Raw genomic sequence first — 25,709 nt, forward strand, 5'->3', positions numbered from 1 at the left:
TTCTTTGCTTAGTACAAAACTGCAGGGATGAGGAAATAAATCCAATGAGTATGTCAGGGCATGCTGGGAGCTGTAGTTCTACCACAACTACATTACAATTAGATTCATATAATCCCCCCGCCATACTGTGCTCTCATGTGGCAACCTTGATGAGAATACACACTTCAAGGAGTGGGAGAAAAGACGCCTACTAAGGGAATAAAGAGTTTAAAGGGGTTGTCTCATCATGGACAATGGGGTCATATCGCTAGGCTATGGCCCCATTGTCTTATAGGTGTGGGTCCCACCTCTGTGAGCTGCACCTATATCAAGAACCGAGCCCTGCAAGTGAAGAAGGGCGCACTGCGAGAATAGCTAAGCACTGGCTCGGCCATTTCCATTGGCCCCATAGAAATGAATGGGAGCGGGGGCTGCACATGCACGGTACGCTCCCATTCACTTCTATGGGGAGCCGGCTTGGTGGTGGCCGGCCCGGAGTCCTCCAGCCACCACCTTGCGGCGCTCCGTTCTCATTATAGGTGGGGGTCCCTGCGGTGGGACCCGCACCTATAAGGCAATGGGGGCAAATCCTAGTGATATGCCCCCCATTGTCCATGATGAGACAACCTCTTTAAGGCACCCTATCACATGAGCGCGTTTTCCCGCACGGGTGCAAGGCGTGAAGTGAACGCATAGCACCCACACTGAACCCTGACCCATTCCTTTCAATAGGTCTGTACACATGAGCATTTTTTTTTCAGGCATCAGTTCTGCGTTGAGTGAAAAATGGCAGCATGTTCTATATTCTGCCCCGGTCCCATAGAAGTGAATAGGGCTTCAGTGAAAAACGCATTGCAATCCAGAAGCAGTGTGTTTTTCACCGACGGTTGCTAGATTTTGTTTGTAAATCTTCCGGTTTTTTTTCTCGCATGTGCAAAATGTATCAAAACGGATTGCACACGCATGGAAAAAACAAACTAAACACAATTGCAGACAAATCTGACTGAACTTGCTTGTGAAATGGTGATAGTTTCACTGAACGCAGCCTGACACAATCCGTATCATTCATGTGAAAGAGCCCCAAGACCGACTATTATAATAGCGGAGACCGGAGTCCCCCTCTACGGAGAGAGTGGAGAGCAGCTTTCCTTCCAATTCAAACCGTACTTGTATTACACAGACAGAACTTGGCTATGTATTATTAACTAAACATCTCCTGAAGGGTCTGATGCAGGTGGAATGGCTGCAGCTTCCCCTGGCTAAGGGCTCATGCACACAACCGTATGTATTTTGCGGTCCGCAAAAAATACGGATGACATGCATGTGCATTCCATATTTTGCGGAACGGAACAGCTGGGCCCTAATAGAACAGTACTATCCTCGTCCGTAATGCGGACTATAATAGGACATGTTCTATTTTTTTTTGCGTAACGGAAATACGGACATGGAATTGCACATGGAATAATAACAGAACGGACACAAAAAGAAAATACGTTTGTGTGCAAGAAGCCTAAATGTGATGGCAACAGGACTCGCAGCGATCCGGGCTTTGCCTTCTGAAAGAGGCTGTCTCCAATGAGACGACTGCTCTAATGGCGAGTCTACACGGCCCGACTGTCAGGCAGATTATCGAGGAAGAATGTTCCTACGAACACTCAATCCCGACAATCTCCTTGTCTGAAGGGGCAGACGATCACCCGGGTGACACTTTAGTTTCTGAGCAGCAGATCGTCCTGTCTAAAACAGCGCTCTGCTGCCCAGAAACAACGCTGCTGTGTGGGGACGCTTCTCAGAGCGTGTAAAGCCACCATTAGGCTACAATTTTTTTTATGTGCGTTTTTTTTTTCACGAAAATTTCCTGTGCTTTCTGCATCAAAAACCCCTTTACATTGAAAAGGTTGAAATCTGCACAAAAAAACAAAACAAAAAAAACAATTAACACTGCAGATTTCAAAATCCACACAGGTCAATTTCTGCACTATAAAAAAAATAAAAAAAGTTAAGTATACATGAGATTTAAGCTTATTTACTTTGCAGATACTGTATTAGGGTGGGTTCACATTTGCGTTATGGAATTCTGTTATAGGTCGACAGGACTATTTTTTTTCCGTCATGTATGTAACAGAGCCAAACCGAACCGTTATTTGTCCCCATAGACATGTATCAGGACGCAGTAAAACAGAATGCCTTATAGGTTTATTTTTAGGGCTTGCTCACACGAATGTGTGATGCCCATTGCCGTTTTGCAGACGGCATTTGCGGATCCGCAATACACGGGCACCGTTCCGTAGCCATTCCGCATCACGGATGCGGAACCATTCATTTCAATCTGGGTCCGGAAATACGGAGATGCGGAACGGAAGAACGGAACACTACGGAAGCACTACAAAGTGCTTTCTGGGGTTCCGTTCCGTGCTTCTGCACTGCAAAAAGATAGAAGTTGCGCTATCTTTTTGCGGAACGGAAGTATCGCGGACCCATTCAAGTGAATGAGTCTGCGATCCCCATGTGCCTGCCCCACGGACGGTGCCCGTGCATTGCGGACTGCAATTTGCGGTCCACAGCACGGGCTTCACACGGTCGTGTCAACGAGCCCTTAGGATGGAATGCAAAATGGAAGCCTTTAATGGAATTCCATAACGCCAATGCGAACCCGCCCTTACTCGGTTTTAACACGTGCAATCTGCAAGGTGTGCAGGCACCTGAAAGGAAATGTGTCATCAGGAAATCACCACATTTTTTTTCTCTAAACATTTTCCATGGCATTATATATAAATTTATATTCATTTCTAAAATGTGCAGTTTTCACACTGACCAGTCAGCCTCATGGCATGTTGAGAATTCCTGTACTGTGGAGATCCTGTCTCAGCAGTCTTCTCACTATCATCAGACAGGATTGCAATGGTAGATAACACCTATATAAAGATAACACATGATCCACCATATACAATAGGCGATGTCACACAGTATGTCTAGAAACTCCCCCATCAAAGTCAATGAGTTCTCTCCAGTCTTTGGCATTTATAGCCCAAGCGGCTGCTGTAAACCGTCTTCCTCAAACTGGACGTCTTGGCATATTATAAGGCCCAGTGCTAAAAATGCAGGATTTTAGGTTTTTATTTAAAATATTGTGATCTGGAAAATAAAATAATTCTATAGAATATGTTCAACATAAAAACCTTTAAACAATAGGTGATTTTCTGAGGACACATTCCCTTTAAATGATGGTTGCAACTTATCTGCTGATCTTCACACCTCCCCGTATATAGGAAAAAGCCTTCTCAACCCCCGATACCCTTTTAAAAGAAAAAACTTTGGGAAAACCGTCTCCTTCAAATGTCATATGATCCTGTATTTGGCTCTGAATATAGTCATGTTACAAAGGTATGAAAAGCAGGGAATGATACAAGTGCTGTAATCATATGCATTACATTCAGATCTTATCGATTTCTGAGCCTCCGCTTCTCATTGTTAGGGCTCGTTCACAAGAACGTGTGCTGCCCGTTGCCGTATTGCGGATCCGCAATACATGGGCACTGTTCCGTGTGCATTCCGCATCACGGATGCGGATCCATTCACTTCAATGGGTTCGCAAATCCGGAGATGCGGAATGGAAGCACAGAACGGAACACTATGGAAGCACTGCAGATTGCTTCCTGGGGTTCCGTTCCGTGCCTCCGCACTGCATAAGATAGAACATGCTCTATCTTTTTGCGGAACAGACGGATCGCAGACCCATACAACTGAATGGGTCCACGATCTCCATGCGGCTGGGCCATGGTCTGTGCCCGTGCGTTGCGGACCGCAATTTGCGGTCCACAGCACAGGCTTCACACGGTCGTCTGAACGAGCCCTTACAATGACAAAAGAGCAGCGGGGGCAAGGTGTATGCATCTGTTTTCTAGGAGGATACCCTAATGCCAAGCTAATAGCAGGATATTGCTTTGCCATCGATCATCTGTAAACTGTGGGGGAACCCAGCACAAAGTCTCTAACTTTCCTGCAGCGCCACAACAGGGAGTGTGAGGAGTTACCGGTTGTCACTGAAATCCATGGACTGTCCACGTAACATACCGGGGTCCTCAAGAGTGAGACATGCCCTTTGTAACCGCTCTCCACTCTAGTTACTAATTTATTGTCTTAAAGGGGTTGTCCATCTTGTTTTTTTGTTTAATTTTTCAACCCCAGCCTGCCATACCTATGGAAAAAATAATACTCAGCTGCTCCCCCCAGGTCCCTGGCCTTCCAGTCCCATTCTGTAAACTTCAAGATGGATGGGGTCGTGTGCCTGATGACTGGCCTCAGTGATGACATGTCACCAAGCAAAGTGGTTGGCCACTTCGGACTTCGATGGGACCTGCATCTATTTCTAGAACGGGTCCCCAAAGCCCACGCATGCTCCACATTCACCTCTATGGGAAGTGAATGGAGGGTGGCTGCACTTGCGTGGTGCACCCTCGTTCGCTTTAGGTGTCTGTTGTAGATATAGATGTGGGTCCCAGAGGAGGAACATATGCTAGAAATGCTACCAAAGTGTGAGATGGATCGACCCATTTAAGGCTAGTCATTGGCTGCAGCGGCACCCATGACCCCCATCCATCCGGAAGTTTACAGACAGGGAGCGGATCGGAGCAGTGGGAAGCAGGTATGTTTTTTTTCCACAAGAACAGCAGGCTGGGATTGAAATTTAAACGGTAAAAAGTTGGACAACCCCTTAGGGCTCACTCAGATGAACTCATGGGTGCTGTGCCCGTGTTGTATACCGCAAATAGCGGTCCGCAAAACACGGGACAGCGGTCGTGTGAACTCCGTGCTGCGGACCAACTGTCTGGAATAGGTCAGTGATCCGCAAGATATAGCCAAAGATAGGACATGTCTTATTTTTTGCAGTGCGGAGGCATGGACCAGAAAGCCCACGGAAGGGCTTCAGTGTTTCCGTGTGCTTCCGATCCGCATCTCCGCTCCACAAAAGATAGGACATGTTCTTTTGCTGTATCTTGCCGATTGCGGATCCATGGGTCCGTATCCGCGATGCGGAATTCACACGGTCGGTGCCCTGTTCTGCAGTCTGCAACACGGGCACGAAGGCCAGACGGCCGTGTAAATGAGCCCTTAAATAGTGGGCCTCTACTAAGTCCGCTACATGACACCCATTTTATGTCTTAAATGACAATATCTTTAAAGTTCATTTACTTTCCACCAAGAGCCGGACCTCACATTCTGACAGATACCTGCGGTGGATTTACTGAGGTCACGTTCCAGACTAGAACTAGAAGCCTCCTGCGGACAACATGGAGCAGAGGATGGATTCATATATTTTCTACATAAAAGCTTTACCATCAAGAAAACTGTACTGTATAGTGTTATTAAAGCAGAAACAAAATGCAACTTGAGATCCTCAGCACAATGAAGATCGGCAGATTAATTTATATATATAAAAAAATGGAAACAACAAAAAAGGACCAGTTTTAGGTTCTAACTGAAATGATGGATGAATAATATATCCTCCACGAGGGACAGAACTGGAATCTTACTAAAAAGTGTAAATTATCATTTCATATCCAAAATATATAAAATATATCATGCGCCCTTCCATGAAGGCCGCTGCAAAGAAACTTGTAATACAAAAAATAACAAGTTCCAAATTTATTAAAGTCCTCTGTAGAAAACCATGCCAAACACTGTACAGTCTCTGAAAATAAAAGCGCCTGGGGCTCTGGGAGGGGAGGAACTTGCATGGTGGTAGGCGGCCATGTGTGCAGTCTGTATTCCCCGGCGCCTAGTCTTTTTCTGACTGCAGTGATGCTGTGGCCAGGGTTACCGCTGTGACTGGATGTCCGATACCATGTAACTGCAGCTTGGCCATCTTCTTCTGCTCACATTCAGACACGAGGCGGCTCAGCTCCGCTGCGCTATATCCAATTAATGTCTTCAGGTCGCAAACAAACTTGTAGACAAACCTTTTGCCTTGAACTTTACAGATCATGTCCCCGTCGTAGTAATATCTGTCGGCAGAGGGGGAAAAAAAGTCGACTTGTTAATCTACAACTACAGTGTTTCAAAGGGCTTGTGCCAAATAATTGGGAGGGGGTCCAACCACTGGGACCCGCACCAGTCCGGATAACGGGGATCGCATCTTCCCATCCTGAGGCAGTGGCAGGCCGAGCATGTGCCCTGTCACTTCCTACATTCTCTATGGGACTGCCAGAGATAGGACCACGGGATCCCTTTTCTGGGGATGTGTCGGGATACCATCAGCCGGATCACCACCACCAGTTACTTATCTCCACTTTCACACTTTGCACAGCCCCTCTAAACTTTACCATTATGAACAGAACATATATTAAATGGGTTATTCCCATGCATCACTTTCACAGCAGAAGTCTATTAGCCGTTTTAAAATCATCTGGAGCATTTGCAGCGTTTTCCTAATTTTTCGCTTCCTCTGGACAAAATCAGTCTTCTTCCCCCTCTGGTAGCTGACAATGTAATCCCTTTCTCACGTTGCCTGTTCTCAGCCATGCTGCTGCAGAAGCTCGGCTCTTGCCTAACAAGCAGGACAGTGAGCCATTTGTAGTGGCTGCTCTGCAGACATCTGGCTGTGTGGCAACGGACTGAGCACGTGTAACCACCAGCATTCAGCTCATTAGGTGGACGTGCACATTGCTATACACTCTGGACACCAGGAGGCGCCATACTATGTAACTAAATGTCACGTAAATGGTAAATATAAAGTTATACAATTAAAATGATGTAAATGGATGCAATCTTTATTATTACATCTCACGTATAGCGTATTACTGACATTGAATTTGCTCCCTGCCACACCATGTCTCATTCTTGGCTTTTTTTTTATGCCGTGATGGCGTTTTTTTTTTGTTTTTTTTACACGAGTATTTTGGGGTGTTTTTTTTTTTACTCATACAACTTTATACTCAGGTTTTTTTTTTTTCCTATAGAGAAGTCTAAGGCAAAATGCCCCACCCAGAGCAAGCTGCAATTTATATAAAACCAATAAAAATATAAAAAAGCAAAAAGACTGTTCGTCTCTCTCTTACCGAAGTGCACGGCTGAGTTTCTCGTAGTTCATGGTGGGTTTATTTTTACGTTGCCCCCATTTCTGGGCTACAAGCTCTGGCTGGTTTAATTTAAATTCTCCTTCATCTCCAACCCAAGAGATACAGTCCCTGGAATCTTTATCTGTGAGCAGCTCTAAGAGGAACTGCCACAACTGGATCTGTCCATTATTGCCTGCAAGAGGAACGGGCAGAATTATACATCGTACATTTCCCATCGCACCAGTGCAAGGCTGCAAGCGTCTACAGAAGGGAGATTCATATACAAGCAAGATCCCCTGAACACGACCAAAGATACACGCCACGGATATACCTGGACACGACTGTGAATGACCTGAGGCTGGTTCCACGTGCAGCTTTTTTGTGCCAATATATATTTTTTTTTGCCAAAGCGAGAATGGATTCAAAAGAATGGGGAAACATCAAAGAAGGTCTTGTACTTCTCTTTCCTACCGGGTCCATTTCTGGCTTTGACAAACTGCAGCGGCTCCCCCATATATAAAATAACCACCTTACAGCTCAGTCCAACTAGGAAATCCGTTCCCACTTAGACCACAGCATTGTGATGCTACTGCACATCTTCACATAATGAAAGCCATTGGATATGAGCATTTTCATCATGTCTGCAGCCAAAGTCGCGCATACATACTGGATGGATGTCAGCTGCATCTGCCAATCACTTAATGTGTACGGCAGTGTCCCGGCTGTACCCAGATGGCAGGTTCAGGGGGAAAGAGGTTTCGGCCATGCTGGATTTCAACAGGCTGGAACCTTTATTTTCACGGGAGGTAAGTGGCCACCAGACTTGTATGAGCGTAGCCCATCGTCCACCCCATCAAGTACACAAACATACTGCTGAGTGCGCATTTGTAAAGCGGGGAGATTTATCAAACTGGGGTAGAGTGGAACTGGCTTAGTTGCCCATAGCAACCAATCAGCTTCCACCTTTCATTTTCCAAAGACGCTCTGAAAAATGTAAGGTGGAATCTGATTGGTTGCTATGGGCAACTAAGCCAGTTTTACTTTACACCAGTTTGACAAATGACCCCAACAGTTATCAAAGAAACGAACGTTCGTCTTAGTTAAGCAAAGTTTTTAAGGGTTTGACCACTTAAGAAACTGCAAGATGGTGTCCGGGCTTCTCTTGACATGAAGTGGTCAACCCCCTCCCCCCCCCAGTGTCCATGGGTAGCGCTGTAAACAGGCACCAACATCCATAGTCTTTCCAGGATAGCACTTCTGTTTTATACTGCACATCCTCTGAAAGCAGCCAGCACCGGTGCAGATACAGGACAACCGGGAAAGGGGCGGACATCCTTTATCTGTGCCTGCCCCGACTGCATATGCAGGAGAAGGCAGCAGCCTCATGTTAGTAAGGCTATGCACCCCATTGCCCGTTTACACCGATACCCATTGGCACCAGGAGGGGGCAGCTCCATGAGGGCTTAGGAAAGCTGGAGACCATTTAGCAGCTGCTTATGCCATTACATACTAGTGTATGGTATTACTGATATTTAGGTAGAAAGAGGCCAACCTTTTTAAGCTAGCCATAAGCAAGGATCAGCTGATTACCATATACGCAGGGCCCACTGACTGTTCCCCATAGGTAGATCTCATGGAAAGTGGGATTGGGAATGCTGGATGTCCACATGCTCAATCTTTTGTTAATGTGGAAACTAAACTACTGCCAGAGGTGAAATGTTACGGGGGAGTTAGCCTCAGGCTCTCGTGCATATTTCAGAGTGATCTGATGAAGACAAAACTAAAAGGTTTTACTTATGAGACCCTAAATATGTATCTGTCAGCAAAGTGCGAACAAGTCCTGGCTGTTTCCTGCAGAACTGCAAATGATCCACGCAGTGCCCGCTAATGAGGGGACACTTACCTGTTCTGTTCCCGGGAGAACTTCTGTCTTCCCCGGATATACGAGGCGCCCGCTGTACTTTTGCTACTTTGGTTTGAGTGTTGATAACTTTTATGGTTGTTGTCGGAGCTGTATTTGCCAATGTTCCTGGGATGATCTGAACGGCTGCAAGGAAACAAGGACAATTTCTTGGGATATCACATGGAAAAAAGGGAGATTTTAAATAGAATATCAAGTATGAAGACTTTAAAGGGATTGTCCAGATGAGAGAGCAGTCACACAGAGCCTCTAGTTCTGGAGGACCTTCCTGTCCTGCATTACAAAGATAATCCTCTGATTTAAACAGGCTCAAAGCAAACCCTTTCTGCCAGGTCCGATTGCTCCTGATACTTTGTGATCAGTCGATTGTGAAGAAAGCCTCCTAAACAGTAGGGATTGTCCAAAGCGGAAAGATCAGATCAATGGCAAAATTAGCTTGAGTCAGATGGTGCACGCTGAAAATCCCTATACTTTGCTGGTGGTGAATAGTGTCAGACAATGTTGTGGTGCAGAATCTGCAATGTTTGAAAGTGACCTGAAATGTGTTAGAAATACTACACTAATAGAAAATGATTGGGAATAAAATGTGCATTAAAAATATCAATCCAGCCCCAATTCTTCCTTTCGGTATGTAAGGATGTGTTTCGATGTGGATTCTGCTGCTGTTTGCCACATGAAGAGTTTGCTCACAAAGGGTTAATGTGACAGAATAGGCGGCTGCAGTTCTCAATATCTGCAGCAGAAAAGTTGGCTACATGCAATGGATTCTAAAAATCCCATTCTCGTGTTTTTTTTTTACTAGAATTTGTATTTTTTTCCACAGGTTTTCAGTGCATTATTAAAAAAGGCTTACTACACAAAGCGACAACACTGAGAACACCCATAATGGCTGTCAACTTTGAATTAGCAGCTCAGGCCTCATGCACACAAACGTATTTTCTTTCCGTGTCAGTTCTGTTTTTTTTTACGGATCGTATACAGAACCATTCAATTAAATGGGTATGGGGGGAAAAAACGGAAGTTACTCCGTGTGCAATCCGTATGTCCTATTATTGTCTGCATTACGGACAAGGATAGTACTGTTCTGTTAAATACGGAATGCACACGGACGTCATCCGTATTTTTTGCAGACCGCAAAATACATATGGTCGTGTGCATGAGGCCTTATCAATATATGTCTTGGGGTGAGTATGGTATTCAGGCCAGACACACAGGAGAGAGTTCAATGTTAAGGAACTGACATAATGCCGTCAGTGTAATACAATTCATTTCAGAACTCTCAGGGTCACACAGCATTATAAATCAGTATAATGCTGTGCGATCCTGCCAAAGGGGATCTTACACTAACACACAGCTCCTCGCATTGAACTCGCTCGAGTTGGTGCGGACTTAGAGGTTCTCTGAGATCAGGAACCCATTTTCATAACTTTTTAACCCTTGCACCCCGCCTCGTATACCACTTACGTTGATCTATGGTTACTGTTGCAATTTCTCCTCCTTGTTCTTGGCTGGCCAGTACATCTGGAGGGGAAGAAACAAAGGCAAGTCCTCAGCAGCAATCTTATGATAAACACCAGTCAGATAACACAGGGAAAGTAACATCAGGAGGTATGGCAGTAAAACCAGCACGACTTCCCCCAGTAAGTGATTTAGAAGGGCCCCATTTCTAGTGACAACTACTTGCATATCCATCATAAACTCTAATCATAAGGAATAAGAAGACATATGTAAAATTCCCTTCATGCAGAATTAAATGGGTTGTCTGACCCCCACAGCAATGTTAGTTAAGGCCACCATAGTGGTCAGGCAAAAAAAAAAAAAAAAAACTCACATTCAAGGGTACTTTGTTTCAGCAACAATGGGCTCGTCCCTGCTGCTTCCAGTCCCCGTGCCATTCACTGGCCTCAGCAGTGACATATCCTCAAGTGGCAAGTGACTAATATGGCCAGTGAATGACTGCAGACGAGCAAATGATGACAGATGGGACATCACACCTCTGGTCCACAGGGGACCAAAAGCAGTGGGGCCCTTGGAACTGACAGAGTGCCAGTGAATAGGTAAGTGGCTTTGTTTTTTTTAACCCAAGCACTGTGGGGGCTATAACTAAAATTGCTGTGTGGATCGGAAAACTCCTTTAATGTAAACTGACAAGTATCATCATATGACATGCAGGAGATGCTTGACGGTTGGAGAACTCGTCAGAATTTTCTATATTTCTGCATAAATTTTACCTAAAACGACATCAGATTTTTACAAGTCCTAAAACTAGATAAAAATAACCAAATCAAATTAATAAAAAATTTGACTTAATCATTTATTTATTGAGGAAAATAATTCAATCACACGTCTGCAAGTGGTAAAAGTATGTGAACCTTTGCCTACAGTATCCTTGTGCTGCAATAACCAAATAAATGTCTGTGGCAATTGTTGATTAGTCCTGCACATCGGTTTGGGGGAATTTTAGCTCATTCCTCCATAAAAAAACTGCTTCAGCTCTGTTATGCTGGTGGGCTTCCATCCATGAACTGCTTGCTTCAGGTCCTTCCGCAACATTTCTATAAGATTAAGGTCAGGACTTTGACGTGGACATTCCTAAAATTTTACTTTATTATATAACCATTCTTTGGTAGAACGACTTGTGTGCTCAGGATCCTTGTCTTGCTGCATGACCCGCGTTCTCTTGAGATTCAGCTCACAGACAGATGTCCTGATATTTTCATTTACAATTTGCTAGTATAATTTAGAATTCATTGTTCCATCCATGGTGGTAGGCCGTCCTCGTCCAGATGCAGCAACACAAGCCCAAACCACTGCGTTTCACAGATAAAATGAGGTTTTTATGCTGGATTGGAGGGTTTTCCTTTCTCCAAACAGAACGTCTCATTTAAACCAAAAAGTTCTATTTTAGTTTCATCCATCTACAAAACATTGTTCTGATAGCCTTCTGGATTGTCCAGGTGATCTTTAGCAAACTGCAGAGACGGGCAGCGGCTTTCGCCTTGCAATCCTCCCACGCACATCACTGCTGTTCAGTGTCTTACTGATGGTGGATGCATGAACATTAGCTAAAGTGAGAAAGGTATTTAGTTGCTTAGTTGTTACCTCGTGTTCCTCTGTGACTTTGCAGACTATTACAGGCCTTGTTCTTGACTTGATCTTTGTTGGTCGACCACTCCTGGGAGGGAAATAATGGTCTTGAATTTCCTCCATTTGTACAAAGTCTGTCTGACTGGATTGGTGTAGCCCAAACTCTTTAGAGATGGTTTAGTAATCCTTTCCATCCTGATGAGCATCAACAACTCTTCTTCCGAGTTCCACAAAATTCTTTGTTTGTGTCATGATGGACTTCCACAGTCTGAAGATCAGACTTTGATAGATCCTGTTCTTTAAATGAAACAGATCGCCCACTCACACCCGATTGTCATCTAATTGATGGAAAACACCTAATTTCACCTTCAAATTATCTGCTAATTCTATAGGTTCACATACTTTTGCAACTCAGACATGTGATATTAATCAATAAATAAATGACCAGGTCTAATATTTTTGACTTGTTTGCTTGATTTTAGGGCTGAAACGATTCATCAATGTAATCGAGGCAAGAAAAATCCTCGATGCAACTTCACTGCATCGAGGATTCATTTAAATCACATGACCACGGAGCGTAAGTGAAGTGAAGCCTCTTGACTTGGCACCGCGCTGCACTGGCCAGGGCCTTGCGTGCACACATAGTCAGCCCGCTGGCTGACACTTTGTGTGACACTAGGTCCCTCCCAGTGCATGCTGGGAAGAAGACGCGGTCCGTCTCCTGCGGACTCCATGTCACCGCACTACCAGGAAAAAAGTAAGTATAAAGATTTGAAGGGGGTGATGGCACTGGGGGACATGACATGGATGGCATTGAAGGGCTGGTGGCGCTGGTGGGGGACATGGAGGATGGCACGGAGGCACTGGTAGAGTGGTGGATGGCATGGAAGCACTGGGGGAGGGGGACATGGCAATGGATGGCATTGAGGCATGGTGGGGGGGGGGACAATGCATGTGATTTGAAGGGTCTGACGGCACTGGGGGACAGGACATGGATGGCATAGAAGGGCTGATGGCGCTGGGTGGGGGACATGGTGGGTGGCACATTCAAGCCGGCCAAAACCCAGCTTGAATGCTGTAACAAGGCTGAACCCCATTACAGTCAGTTGCTGCAGCAGCTGGCAGTATCCAGCTACACCCGATATGGTACATTCTGGCTGGCTGTTCTTCTGACAGAATGTATATTGCAGCTGTGAAAGAAGTCTTGTGTGTGTGCGCAATTATTTGCTATAGCACTGTAAGAAAGATGAAAATTACTCTCATTGGTAATTGGATTTTCCCTTAGCCTCCACAACAGCACTTCCTGGAGGGTACCCGCCTTTTCCGGGACAGGAAAACAACAAAGATCAACATATAAAAGCCCCCCCCCCTTACCTTCACCAGTTAATAATCTAGAACTCCAAAGTAGATGCATCATTTAATAAGGTTAAGTAACATAGCAATACAAATGAAAAAAGGGGTCAACTGCCGACCAAAGATCAACTCAAACCAAAAAATGGGTGTGAATTCCCCGTGCCGTTGTGGAGGCTAAGGGAAAATCCAATTATCGGTAAGAGTCATTTTCATATTTTCCCCACGCCTCGACAATGGCACTTCCTGGAGGAATAACAAAGAAATCCACTCAAGGGGGGACCACTGCAAATAAAACTTTCCTGCCAAAAGAAAGATCTATATTGGATAGCGCATCCAGTTTATAATGTTTATAAAAAGTAGAAGGGTTCGACCAAAATCGCTGCTCTGCAAATATCTTCAAGAGAGGCAGAGGCCCCCTCTGCCCAAGAGGCAGCCATAGCTTGCGTAGAATGGGCTTTCAGTCCAGACGGGGGAGTCATCTCTTTCTGATTGTAACAGAGATATACAGGACTTAATCCAACGTGTTGTGGAAGCCTTGCTAGCTGCTCTACCCCGTTTAGTGCAAGGTTACTGAATCTCTTTTCCACTTCAGGAGGTAGCCTGATGACAGAATGAAAGGAAAGAAATTTCTTGACGGCAATGAAATTTAGATACCACTTTAGGAAGAAATTCAGGAGAATGTCTTAAAACAATCCTATCTTCCAGTATTGTAAGGCAGGGTGGCTGAATGGAGAAGGCCTGAATCTCCCCAACTCTTCTAGCTGTCGTAATTGCTAGTAGAAAGACTGTTTTAAAAGTCACAAGCCTCAGATAAATCTCGAATGGGTTCAAAGCGAGAATCAGAGAGGAAGGAAAGAACTAGATTTAAATCCCATGGAGGGACGGAGGATCTGAAATTTGGGTGTAATCTAAAAGCGCCCTTAAAAAACCTTCTAACTAGGTCTGTTTCAGCCAGTTTCTCTCCCATAAAAGCACTTAATGCTGACACTTGTACCTTTAAAAGGTGCTTATTCTAAAACCTCGGTCTAGTCCTGATCGGAGAAAATCTAGAACTAGTCCCAGGTCTAGGGGCCTGAACGGGTCCCAGGAAGTCTTAGAAAAGGCCAGGACCAAAGGATTTCCAGGACCTTAGATATATTTTTGAAGTAACTGGTTTTCTGCTGTGCATTAAAGCATCTATTACCTTTTCAGAGAGTCCCTTCTGTCTCAAGATGTTGCGCTCAATCTCCAGGCTGTCAGATGGAGATGAGGGATGCTGGGATGGGGAACCGGACACTGGAGTAGAAGGTCCGGAAGAAGGGGAAGGATCCAATAATTCTCCCCTGCCAGAGACTTGAGTACCGGAAACCATGCCCTTATTGGCCAGTATGGGGCTATTAGTATTATCTGGGACTTCTATCGTTTTTGTCAGGACTTTAGGAATTAAAGAAGGGTGGGAAGGCGTACAGGAGACCCTTTGGCCACCTGTGCGCTAAAGCATCCACTTGCAGAGGTTTGCTGACTTTGTTTTTTCTTGAAGCAAACAAGTCGATTAACGGCATCCCCCCATCTTGCAGAAATCTGGTCGAATACTGTCTGGTTCAAGCTCCATTCTCCCAGTCTCAGCTTTTCTCTGCTCAGGAAGTCCGCCAGATGATTTTCTTTTCCCTTTATAATGGACCGCCGTCAAAGATTTTAGGTTTGCTTCGGGCCAAACCATTATCTTTTCTGCCATCGCCGAGAGGAGACTATTTCTTGTCCCCCGGTTTGTTCACGTAAGCAACCGTGGTCGAGTTGTCGGAAAGTATCTTTACATGACTCTGGACCAGGGATGGAGCGAAAAATGTTAGCGCTTCCCAGACTGCCTGAAGCGCTCGCATGTTGGAAGATGGCCGGATAGGGCTTTTCTGCCATAGACCCTGACCTGTCCTGCCGTTCAGGTGAGCTCCCCAGCCTTGGCTGCTTGCATCCGTCGTGACCACTAGTGGCTCCGACTGCTGCCATTCCACACCTCTGGAAAGGTTCTCTTTTCTGAGCCACCAGGAGAGAGAGCGCCTTAAATGGAAAAGAATCTCCAATTTCTTGTCTAAAGAGATTTGTTTTCGGTTCCAGGACCTTAACAGGAAGGACTGAAGCGTTCTTGAGTGAGCCTGGGCTCATTTCACTGATTATATTGTGGAAGTCATGATTCCCAGACTCATCATGATCTCTCTTATAGAGGTCTTGCATAAACGTTAAAACCTTGCTATTCTCTGGATCAGGTCTTCGTTTTTTCTATCCGGAAGAAAAGAGGACATTAGATGAGAATCTAGAAGTACACCTAAGAATATATTCCGATATTCCAGAACCAGGTCTGACTTTTTCATATTGATGATCCATCCTAAATTTGACAATGTCTGGACTACAGTCTGTATGTGCGAGAGAAGAGAGATTGTCATCGGGGCTGCGATCAACAAGTCGTCCAGGTATGGAATCAAGACTCTGATAGGTAGAAGAAGCTTGATATTTCTGCCATACCTTTTGTAAATGCCCTTGGGGCAGAGGATAGGCCAAAGGAAAGTGCCTGGAACTGGAAATTATTGATTCTCCCCTGAATCCAGACTGCCATTCTTAAATATTTCTGGTAATGTCAATAGATTGGAACGTGGTAATAAGCATTGGAGAGATCTAGGGGTGGGCGGTATAGGCGATATGCGATATAAATTTGGGCCACGATATGGATTTTCGCTATATCGCCGGACCGCGATATGATCGCGCTCTCTGCGCGCACCATTTTCTCCTGAGCCGGCCGGCACAGTGGAGGGAGAAGGAGGGAGTCCCTCCCTCCCCACTGTGCGCGGCTGCCGCTGAACACCAATGAGGACAGAGTAGGAGGAGGAGGGGAGGGACTGTGGCCACTGCGCCACCAATGAATGTGCCGGCCATATCCCACAGGGTCCCCCTCCCCCCCCATCATTGGTGGCAGTGGGCAGTTCCGATCTGAGTCCCAGCAGTGTAATGCTGGGGTTCCGATCGGTTACCATGGCAGCCAGGAGTCACGCTACTGAAGTCCTGGCTGCGATGGTATGTTAGTGAGCAGCATTATACTCACGTGCGCCGTGGCCGCCGGGCGCTCCTTCTTCTGTCTGTGCAGCGGATTGCTAATGCTTATAGCATTAGCAATGCGCCGCACAGACCTATGAGAAGAAGGAGCGACCGGCGGCCACGGCGCACGCGAGTATAATGCTGCTCACTAACATACCATCGCAGCCAGGACTTCAGTAGCGTGACTCCTGGCTGCCATGGTAACCGATCGGAACCCCAGCATTACACTGCTGGGACTCCGATCGGAACTGCCCACTGCCACCAATGATGGGGGGGGAGGAGGGGGACCCTGTGGGATATGGCCGGCACATTCATTGGTGGCGCAGTGGCCACAGTCCCTCCCCTCCTCCTCCTACTCTGTCCTCATTGGTGTTCAGCGGCAGCCGCGCACAGTGGGGAGGGAGGGACTCCCTCCTTCTCCCGTCCTGGCTGCCATGGTAACCGAACGGAGCCCCAGCATTACACTGCTGGGACTCCGATCTGAACTGCCCACTGCCACCAATGATGGGGGGGGGGGGGGGCGGGGGACGACGACCCTGTGGCCACTGCCACCAATGATTAATACTGGGGAGGGAGGGGGGTGGGTTTGAGTTACCAGAGGGGGCGGATCAGAGGCTGGGGGGGGGAGCAGATCAGAGGCGGGGGGGGGGGGGGGGGGGCAGGCAGATCAGAGGCTGGGGGGGGGTGGCGATCAGAGGCTGGGGGGGGGTGGCGATCAGAGGCTGGGGGGGGGGGTGGCGATCAGAGGCTGGGGGGGGGTGGCGATCAGAGGCTGGGGGGGGTGGCGATCAGAGGCTGGGGGGGGTGGCGATCAGAGGCTGGGGGGGGGGTGGCGATCAGAGGCTGGGGGGGGGGGGCGATCAGAGGCGGGGGGGGGGGGCGATCAGAGGCTGGGGGGGGGGTGGCGATCAGAGGCTGGGGGGGGTGGCAATCAGAGGCTGGGGGGGGGCGCGCAGATCAGAGGCTGGGGGGGGCGCAGATCAGAGGCTGGGGGGGCGCAGATCAGAGGCTGGGGGGGGCGCAGATCAGAGGCTGGGGGGGCGCAGATCAGAGGCTGGGGGGGCGCAGATCAGAGGCTGGGGGGGCGCAGATCAGAGGCTGGGGGGGCGCAGATCAGAGGCTGGGGGGGCGCAGATCAGAGGCTGGGGGGGCGCAGATCAGAGGCTGGGGGGGCGCAGATCAGAGGCTGGGGGGCGCAGATCAGAGGCTGGGGGGGCGCAGATCAGAGGCTGGGGGGGCGCAGATCAGAGGCTGGGGGGGCGCAGATCAGAGGCTGGGGGGGCGCAGATCAGAGGCTGGGGGGGCGCAGATCAGAGGCTGGGGGGGCGCAGATCAGAGGCTGGGGGGGCGCAGATCAGAGGCTGGGGGGGCGCAGATCAGAGGCTGGGGGGGCGCAGATCAGAGGCTGGGGGGGGCGCAGATCAGAGGCTGGGGGGGCGCAGATCAGAGGCGGGGGGGGCACAGATCAGAGGCTGGGGGGGGCGCAGATCAGAGGCTGGGGGGGGGCGCAGATCAGAGGCTGGGGGGGGCGCAGATCAGAGGCTGGGGGGGCGCAGATCAGAGGCTGGGGGGGGCGCAGATCAGAGGCTGGGGGGGGGGCGCAGATCAGAGGCTGGGGGGGGGGGCAGATCAGAGGCTGGGGGGGGGACATGAGAGGCTGGCTGCTATGGTCAGCTCCCTGCTGTTGTGTGCACAAAGCACAGGGCAGCAGGGAGAGTGTAAAGTCCTATTCACCCTAATAGAGCTTTATCAGGATGAATAGAAAACAATATATCGCAATATATATCGCATATCGCACATGCTTAAAATTATATCGCAATATAGATTTTAGGCCATATCGCCCAGCCCTAGAGAGATCTATTGTTGCCATTATCCAGTCTTTAGATATTAGGTTGATTGTGGACCTGACTGTTTTCATCTTGAACTTTTTGTATCTTACGAATTTGTTTAAATTCTTCAAATTTATTGAATGACTGGTTTCTTTACCAAAAAGACTGAAGAATAGAAGCCCCTTTTTTCTTCCTCTGGAGGAACTTGGACTATTGCCTCTTTCTGAAGTAGAAGTGCAATTTGCGCCTCTAGAGCTTCTTGTTTCTCCTCTTTTAACCTTGAATTTTCCAGGTACCTCTCTGGGGAGACATTTGATAGCTCCAGCCTGTATCCTGATGTTATTACAGACAGCACCCAAGGTGATGCATGAATTTGTACCCAGGCCTGGTTGAATTTTTTAAATCTTCCCCCGACTGAACTTCTGGCGTCATTGTGTAGTATTTGAACGAGAGGACTTATCCGAGAAGAGGAATCCACTATTCTTGCCTTTCGACGATAGCCATGAGGATCCCAGATTCTTCTTTTTCTGATCAAATCCAGGACGTCTCTGGGAGCAAAAATTACGTCTTTGATGGAAGAATCTCGATTCGGTAGGGAAGCCCTTTTTCTTATCGGAGGCCATCTCTAGGATATCATCCAGGGTCTTCCCAAATAAACGATCCCCTTCACAAGGGATGGCACCAAGTCAATTTTTTGATGCCCCATCTCCATTCCATAATCTTAACCAAATTGCCCTACGAGAGGCATTTGATAAAGCTGCAGTCTTTGCAGATAATTTCACGACATCTGCTGAAGCATCAGCCAGGAAGTTGGAAGCTTGTTTCAGGACCAGGATGGAGGCTAGAATGTCCTCTCTTGGCTAGTCCGACTGAATATGCTCTTCTAATTGCGTCAGCTATAATGACAGAGTTCTCGCTGTATAAGTAGCTGAGATGCCTGGACATAATGTAGCCATAGAAGATTCCCAAGACTTCTTAAGCAGGGATTCGCACTTTTTATCCATAATGCAGACTTTAGAAATTTTAGCAACTGGCGCATCTACTCTTGGGGATTTATCCCAAGAGCTGAAATCCTCCTCAACAAAGGGATACTTCCTTTTGAACATTCTAGATGCCACCTGTCTTTTTTTTAACCTTCCATTTGTTCAAGATAAAAAAAATTATATTGGAGTGAACCGGGAAGACTCATTTCTTTTTTTTCCCCTATTCCTAGGAACATCTGATCCAGGACGGTCAAAGGTTCTTTCGATTCTTCCAAATTTATTGTCGCCCTGATGTTCTTAAGTAAGCTTTCAGTCTCCTCAATGGAACACAAAGGGCGACCTGAAGAGCCCTCAGATACGGATTCTAGTGTACCTGAAGAAGCCTCTTGTTCATCCAGATCGGATCCCTGTTCTTCAATCACAGAAGAAACCTTTCTGGAGGTGGATGGCTTAGGAGAGACTGTCGCTAGTCTCGTGTCGATAGCTGCCCCAATCTCTTCCTTAATTAAGGATCTCAGATTGTCCACAATAGACAGATTCCTCAGCTACCACTCTATTTCTACACTTTGGGCAAAGAGATTTTTTCGTGGCAGCGGATAATGTTTTTTTTAAATGTCCTCAGGGAGGTGGTTTACCAGGCTGGAGGCATCAGTGGTCTTTTTTACAGACTCAGTTTCTCCAGGGACAGACATTGTGGTGCTGTTTCTTCCTTCTCAGCACGCTGTTGTCCGATAGGACGCCGATATTCACTTTAAATATGCCGCCTGAAGACTTCCGGGTAGGCGTGATGAAGTCACTCCAGCACTGCGTTCCAATGGTGGGATCGGGGCGCTTCCTGCCTGGGAACGCCCCCCAGCCACCGAATACCCAACACATGGCAGTCTTCTATAGTGGGAAGCCCGGGGCAGCCAGCACACGCCGGACTAGCACCATAGGGGAAGGAGGAGCAGTATCACAATGCTCCGGGATCCTTCCCCCTGCAGAAGCCCTCCGGACAACTTACCAAAGGCCCTGGGCACCGTCGATCTCCACCTGCCTTTTGAGGGACAGGAAAACAACTGGTCAAGGTAAAGGGGAGGGGGCTTTTATACGTTGATCTTCGTTGTTTTCCTGTCCGGGAAGAGGTGGGTACCCTCCAGGAAGTGCCGTTGTGGAGGCGTGGGGAAAATAAACATATTGTTTTTATAAAGCAATACGTTATTTTAAGAAGGATTTTCTTATTAGAGTAGTCGATTAATTGTAAAAATAATCGGTAGAATACTCGATTGCTAAAATAATTGCTTGCTGCAGCCCTACTTGATTTGGTTATCTATCTACCCTTCATGACTTTTGTGAAAATCTAATGTGGTTTTAGGTTGAATTTATGCAGTAATATAGAGAATTCTGAAGGGTTCACAAACTTTCAAGCGCCACTGTAGTCTCATAAGCAGATAGAATATCAAGAGCTTCAATATGTTGGTGTCATTTCGGTTATCCCATCTTTTTGACTGTAGATTTTACAGTTTTACGCTGGAATCAAGCTTGTGGAATATCAATTTCAAGGTGAACGGATCACTGCATGTTGCGCTGTCAACCACACATGTACAGATAACAGCCATCCAATCAAATATCTCTAATTCCAGAAACTTTTTTTATGCAGAGATTTAGAAGACCTGTCTTCTCTCCTGACATGTCTTTTAGTAACTTGCATTTTCTATGTAATAACAATCCTGGAACATCTATTTCCATGACTTATGTACCTTTATTATTCCTTCTAGAAGTTATGAATTAATTTCTAACAGCTTACTGTGAAGGTCCAGCTAGGTGTTACCAGTTGGGGCTGTATCCCTGCAGTCTGACACTGGCAGCAATGCATAGTGTAAGACTATGCAGGGACACTGCCCTCCAACTGGTAACACCCATCTAGACCTACACAGTAAACTGTTAGTAATTCATTCATAACTTCTAGCAGAAATTGTAAAGTGGCAGGGCTCCAGATGGCGACCAAAGTGGTCGCAAATGCGACCTAAAATTGCTAAATGTTGACAAGACTTTGTAGTCTTGTCGCCATTTGCGCCTAGACCAGTGATAGGCAAACTGCAGGCTCTCCAACTTTTGCAGAACTACAACTCCCAGCATGCAAAGACTGCCTACAGCTTTCAGCCTACAGCAGGGCATGGTGGGAGTTGTAGTTTTGCAACAGCTGGAGAGCCACAGTTTGCCTATCACTGGCCTAGATCTCTGCCGCTTTCACATTACTGACATGGCACGCGCTGCTCTCAGTGAGTGCCATGTTCTTCTCAACAACACAGGGGAGAAGGAGGCAGTCCCTCCCCCTGTACTGCTGCTGCCACCAATGGGCTGATAGCAGGGAGAAGGAGGGGAGGGGCTGTGGCCACTGCGCCACCAATGAATATCGTTTATGCGTAATACAAACGCAGGATGCAGGTGCCGGCCATATCCCATACCCGGCATCCAGCCTCTATGTCTGCGCGCTGCGAACCGCCGCTATTAACCCCCCAGGTGCTGCATCTGAGAGGGGTTAATAGCGGCAGATTGCAGCGCGCAGTCATAGAGGCTGGATGCCGGGTATGGGATATGGCCGGCACCCGCAGCGCAGCCTGCGTTTGTATTAAAGAGGACCCTTTCATTACAATAAAAAAGCTAAACTACGGTAAGTATACAGACATGGAGAGCGGCGCCCAGGGATCTCCCTGCACTTACTATTATCCCTGGGCGCCGCTCCTTTCTTCCGGTATAGGCTCCGGTATCTTCAGATTTTCGGCTCAACTGGGAGGAGCCTGCTATTGTTCTCCTGGGCGTCTCCTTCTCCCAGGCTGGAGTGCTGACCAATCGCAGCACTCAGCTCATAGCCTGGGAGAAAAAAACCTCTCAGGCTATGAGTTGAGCGCTGCGATTGGCCATCGCTACAGCCTGGGAGAAGGAGACACCCAGGAGAACAAGAGCAGGCTCCTCCCAGTTGAGCCAAAAATCTGGAGCAGATCCCTGGGTGCCGCTCTCCATGTCTGTATACTTAGTTTAGATTTTTTATCGTACTGAAAGATCCCGCATAGACTATATTCATTGGTGGTGCATTGCACCGAACACCCCCCCCTCAACCCCGGTATTATAAAGTAAAATCATTGGTGGCGCAGTGCGCCCCCAACCCCCCAAGTATTATCATTGGTGGCAGTTCCGATCAGAGCCCCAGTAGTGTAAGCCTGGGGCTCCGGTTACCATGGCAGCCAGGACGCTACTGAAGCCCTGGCTGCCATAGTCAGCTCCAGGGAGAGTGTGAAGTCCTATTCACCCTGATAGAGCTCTATCAGGGTGAATAGGACAAGGGATGAAAAGACCCCAGGTTCTAGCCCCTAAGGGGGTAAATAGGTATTAAATTTAAAAAAATAAATAAATAAAGTTAAAAAAAAACAAACCCCAAAATATTATGTTTAAATCACCCCCTTTCCCAATTTTACATATAAAATATATAAACAATAAAAAAATTACACATCGCCACGCCCGAAAAAGTGTGAACTATTAAAATATTTAAAAATATCTCCTGTGCGGTGAACGAAAAAAATAAATAAATTGCAATTTGCCATTTTTTTGTCACCTTGTCCCAACAAAAATTAGGTTAGGACTGTTCTATTATGGGTCCAGACGTTCCATAAAATGTGGAATGCACGCGGCTTTTTTGGCGTTTTATTTTTTTCACGTGGTATCAAGTATCGCAATACTTTTTTATGGTATCGAAATAGAGTCAAAATTTTGGTATCGTGACAACCCTAGGTAAGACGTGCGTTTTAGTTTGGCTCCTAAATTTTTCAGGTTAGGAGCCAAGGGCTCCTTGATATTTTTTTTAGTCTGGAGCCCTGGATGGCACTTTAGAGTCACGAGAATACATGCTTAACTACTACATGGGGAATGCAAGTAGTTACTAAAACAGATATGTTAGGGGAGGTGACGGCTCCTATGGATGTCACAGAGGAAAGTCCCCTGCTCAAGCGCCCAGCTCTTTATGAGCGAGACCCGAGAGCAGTGTGCTGTCCGCATCTTCCCATTAAAAAATGAATGGGTCCGGGTCCGGATCCGTTCCGCAACGTTGCGGAACGGATCCGGACCATTCATGCGGATGTGTGAATCGACCCTTTAAATTGGTTTTTCACTTTAAAAATCAATTACCGTAGTTATTCAATAATGTCACGTGCAACGTCACGACTAACTTTGGCTCATCAGAGCCCATACACCTCTGATCTCTCACCTTATAAACACTCATTTTAGCTCAGTTCTTATCTTGCTGATAAGAACGTGGCTAAAATAGGTGTTTATGACCTTTCAGTAATTTAGAGTTAAGTCACAAAATGAAAGTACCAGACACACAGCTAGACAAACCGTTAACCCTTTGTGACAGAACAGCTCAATATTTTTAGTAAAGACCAAATGAAAAAATGTTTTTAAGCCCCAAATGAGTAAAATGCAATCATAAAGAATGAATTGGCCCCGAAGGTGTACATGGAAAAAGAATATGTGACAACTATTTACATGCAGTGGGGCCAGAAGTGTTTCTATGTGTGGTCCAGAGCATGGAATTAGCCCGAGCGCTGACACATAGAAGACCAATACCTAACACATGGAGACAAGAATCATTTTTGATGCACGTAATAAGACTTTTTTCTTACATTTCCTGAGCAGCTCTAGATGACTCCATAGAATCTCTCCTCTGGGGACTCTCTGAAAGAAATCTTCTTGACTGATCTGGCAAAGCTCTCTTCCGGGGACACTGAGGGCATTCACATTGATATCTGTCATACCAAACTCCTTCATCACCCATAACACCCAGTGTAACACTTGATCAGTGGACCACTGAAGTGGATCTGGAAACGAAGAGGTATTTAACAACAGAAAACTATCGGCCTTTGTCATGAACCATTTATTATTTTGCATCCTGCCCTGTATGTGAATATTGCCAACAGGGCAAATAACAGCAAATTGTACACCACGATCATCAGGAAATGGTTTACGGTCTGTGTCTGAAATCCGGGTCGGATTTGACAAAATAAGCAATTCTAGGAAATGTTTGGCGTATCACTACTACTGCAATCAGCATGAACGTGAAAAATATCACATTTGAGGAATCATTTATAAAAATGTTATTCACAACGCGCCGTGTGTCATGGATGTATATAACCGGTTTAATATGAGCAGTCGGGTTTTATCTGTATGAAAAGCATGAGAAAGTGTACACTCAGCAGACGGAAACCTAACGCACGCAGACATCACATCTGACTTTACTCACCATATGGGATGACCAGGCGCTCCTGCTCTTTCCTGTAACCCTCTAGTGCTGCGGCCCACCGTGTCACTTGTTCCGAGGTTTCATCAGAGATGGTGACATGCTTTGTGTCGTCTAGCGTTATCACCTGGGCCTCCTCCACCAGCTGGGCTTCCACTGACCCATGATGGGCGTCTGGGTCAATCACCACCTCGACAGTCTCTACAGGTTTTACTATCTCAAGGATGTTCAACTTTGGCTCAAGACCTATGTACATAACGACAAGACAAAGCACAACATAAAGTACATACATTATTTGCTTCTGGGGCAAGGTAAGAAGAACGCTGCCATGAACACTGATGAATAGCTAAAAGTAGGTAAGAACTGGAACAGGTATGGTATGCAGGAAAGAATGTCTGAAGAGCTGCAGAAGGTGCTGGCGTTCTATAAGGCCAAATGCACACGGCCGTGTTCCGTGGCAGAGAGCGGTCCGTGGTATGCCGGGCTGAATTCCTGTTCAGAGCAGGAGCGCACGGCGTCATTGGTTGCTATGACGCCGTGCGCTTCATGCCGCCGCTGCACTACAGTAATACACTGGTATGATCTATACGAGTGTATTGCTGTACAGCAGCGGCGGCATGAAGCGCACGGCGTCATAGCAACCAATGACCCCGTGCGCTCCTGCTCTGAATAGGAATCCAGCCTGGCATACCACGGACCGCTCTCGGCCGCGGAACACGGCCGTGTGCATTCGGCCTAAGTAACATAAAATAAACTGCAATATATAAATATATAGGAGTTAAAAAAAAGTATGTAGAAATGGACTCCACTGTTTAATTTGTGTGTCCACTTGGCCACATTAATATAAAATAACAAACACAGTAATAGATATTAAAGGGGTTGTCTCTCTTCAGTAAAGAGCATTTATCATATAGAGAAAGCGAATACCAGGCACTTACTAATGTATTGTGATTGTCCATATTGGCTTCTTTGCTGACCTGATTCATTTTCCCATCACATTATACATTGCTTGTTTCCAGGGGTTATGAGCACCGCAGATACGAGGGAGCTGCTGTACATGTGTGCCTATGTGCGCTCCCGGCCACCAGGGAGGTCGACATTTTTTGCTATAGTGTGCAAGCACGACCACCGATGCTGGATTGCAGGATGGTTGTAACCCCTGGA

The 25,709-nt window shown here is 46.8% G+C and overlaps 1 protein-coding gene across 2 annotated transcripts in view; it reads right to left on the reverse strand.

The window, feature by feature from the left end:
* Positions 1 to 4,126: 4,126 nt before the first annotated feature.
* The window catches only part of GABPA (GA binding protein transcription factor subunit alpha), a 43,372-nt gene continuing 21,789 nt past the window's right edge, over positions 4,127 to 25,709 (reverse strand). For both annotated transcript variants that reach the window (XM_040423210.1, XM_040423209.1), the window contains exons 5-10: positions 24,549 to 24,791; positions 23,932 to 24,126; positions 10,423 to 10,479; positions 8,941 to 9,084; positions 7,038 to 7,230; positions 4,127 to 5,984 (exon numbers count right to left, since the gene is read on the reverse strand). In XM_040423210.1, the coding sequence (XP_040279144.1) occupies positions 5,759 to 5,984; positions 7,038 to 7,230; positions 8,941 to 9,084; positions 10,423 to 10,479; positions 23,932 to 24,126; positions 24,549 to 24,791 (1,058 nt within the window). In that variant the 3' untranslated portion in view covers positions 4,127 to 5,758. The remainder of the gene's footprint in view (positions 5,985 to 7,037; positions 7,231 to 8,940; positions 9,085 to 10,422; positions 10,480 to 23,931; positions 24,127 to 24,548; positions 24,792 to 25,709) is intronic.

This window comes from Bufo bufo, chromosome 3, assembly GCF_905171765.1.
Source record: "Bufo bufo chromosome 3, aBufBuf1.1, whole genome shotgun sequence".
In the NCBI taxonomy this organism is placed as follows: Eukaryota; Metazoa; Chordata; class Amphibia; order Anura; family Bufonidae; genus Bufo; species Bufo bufo.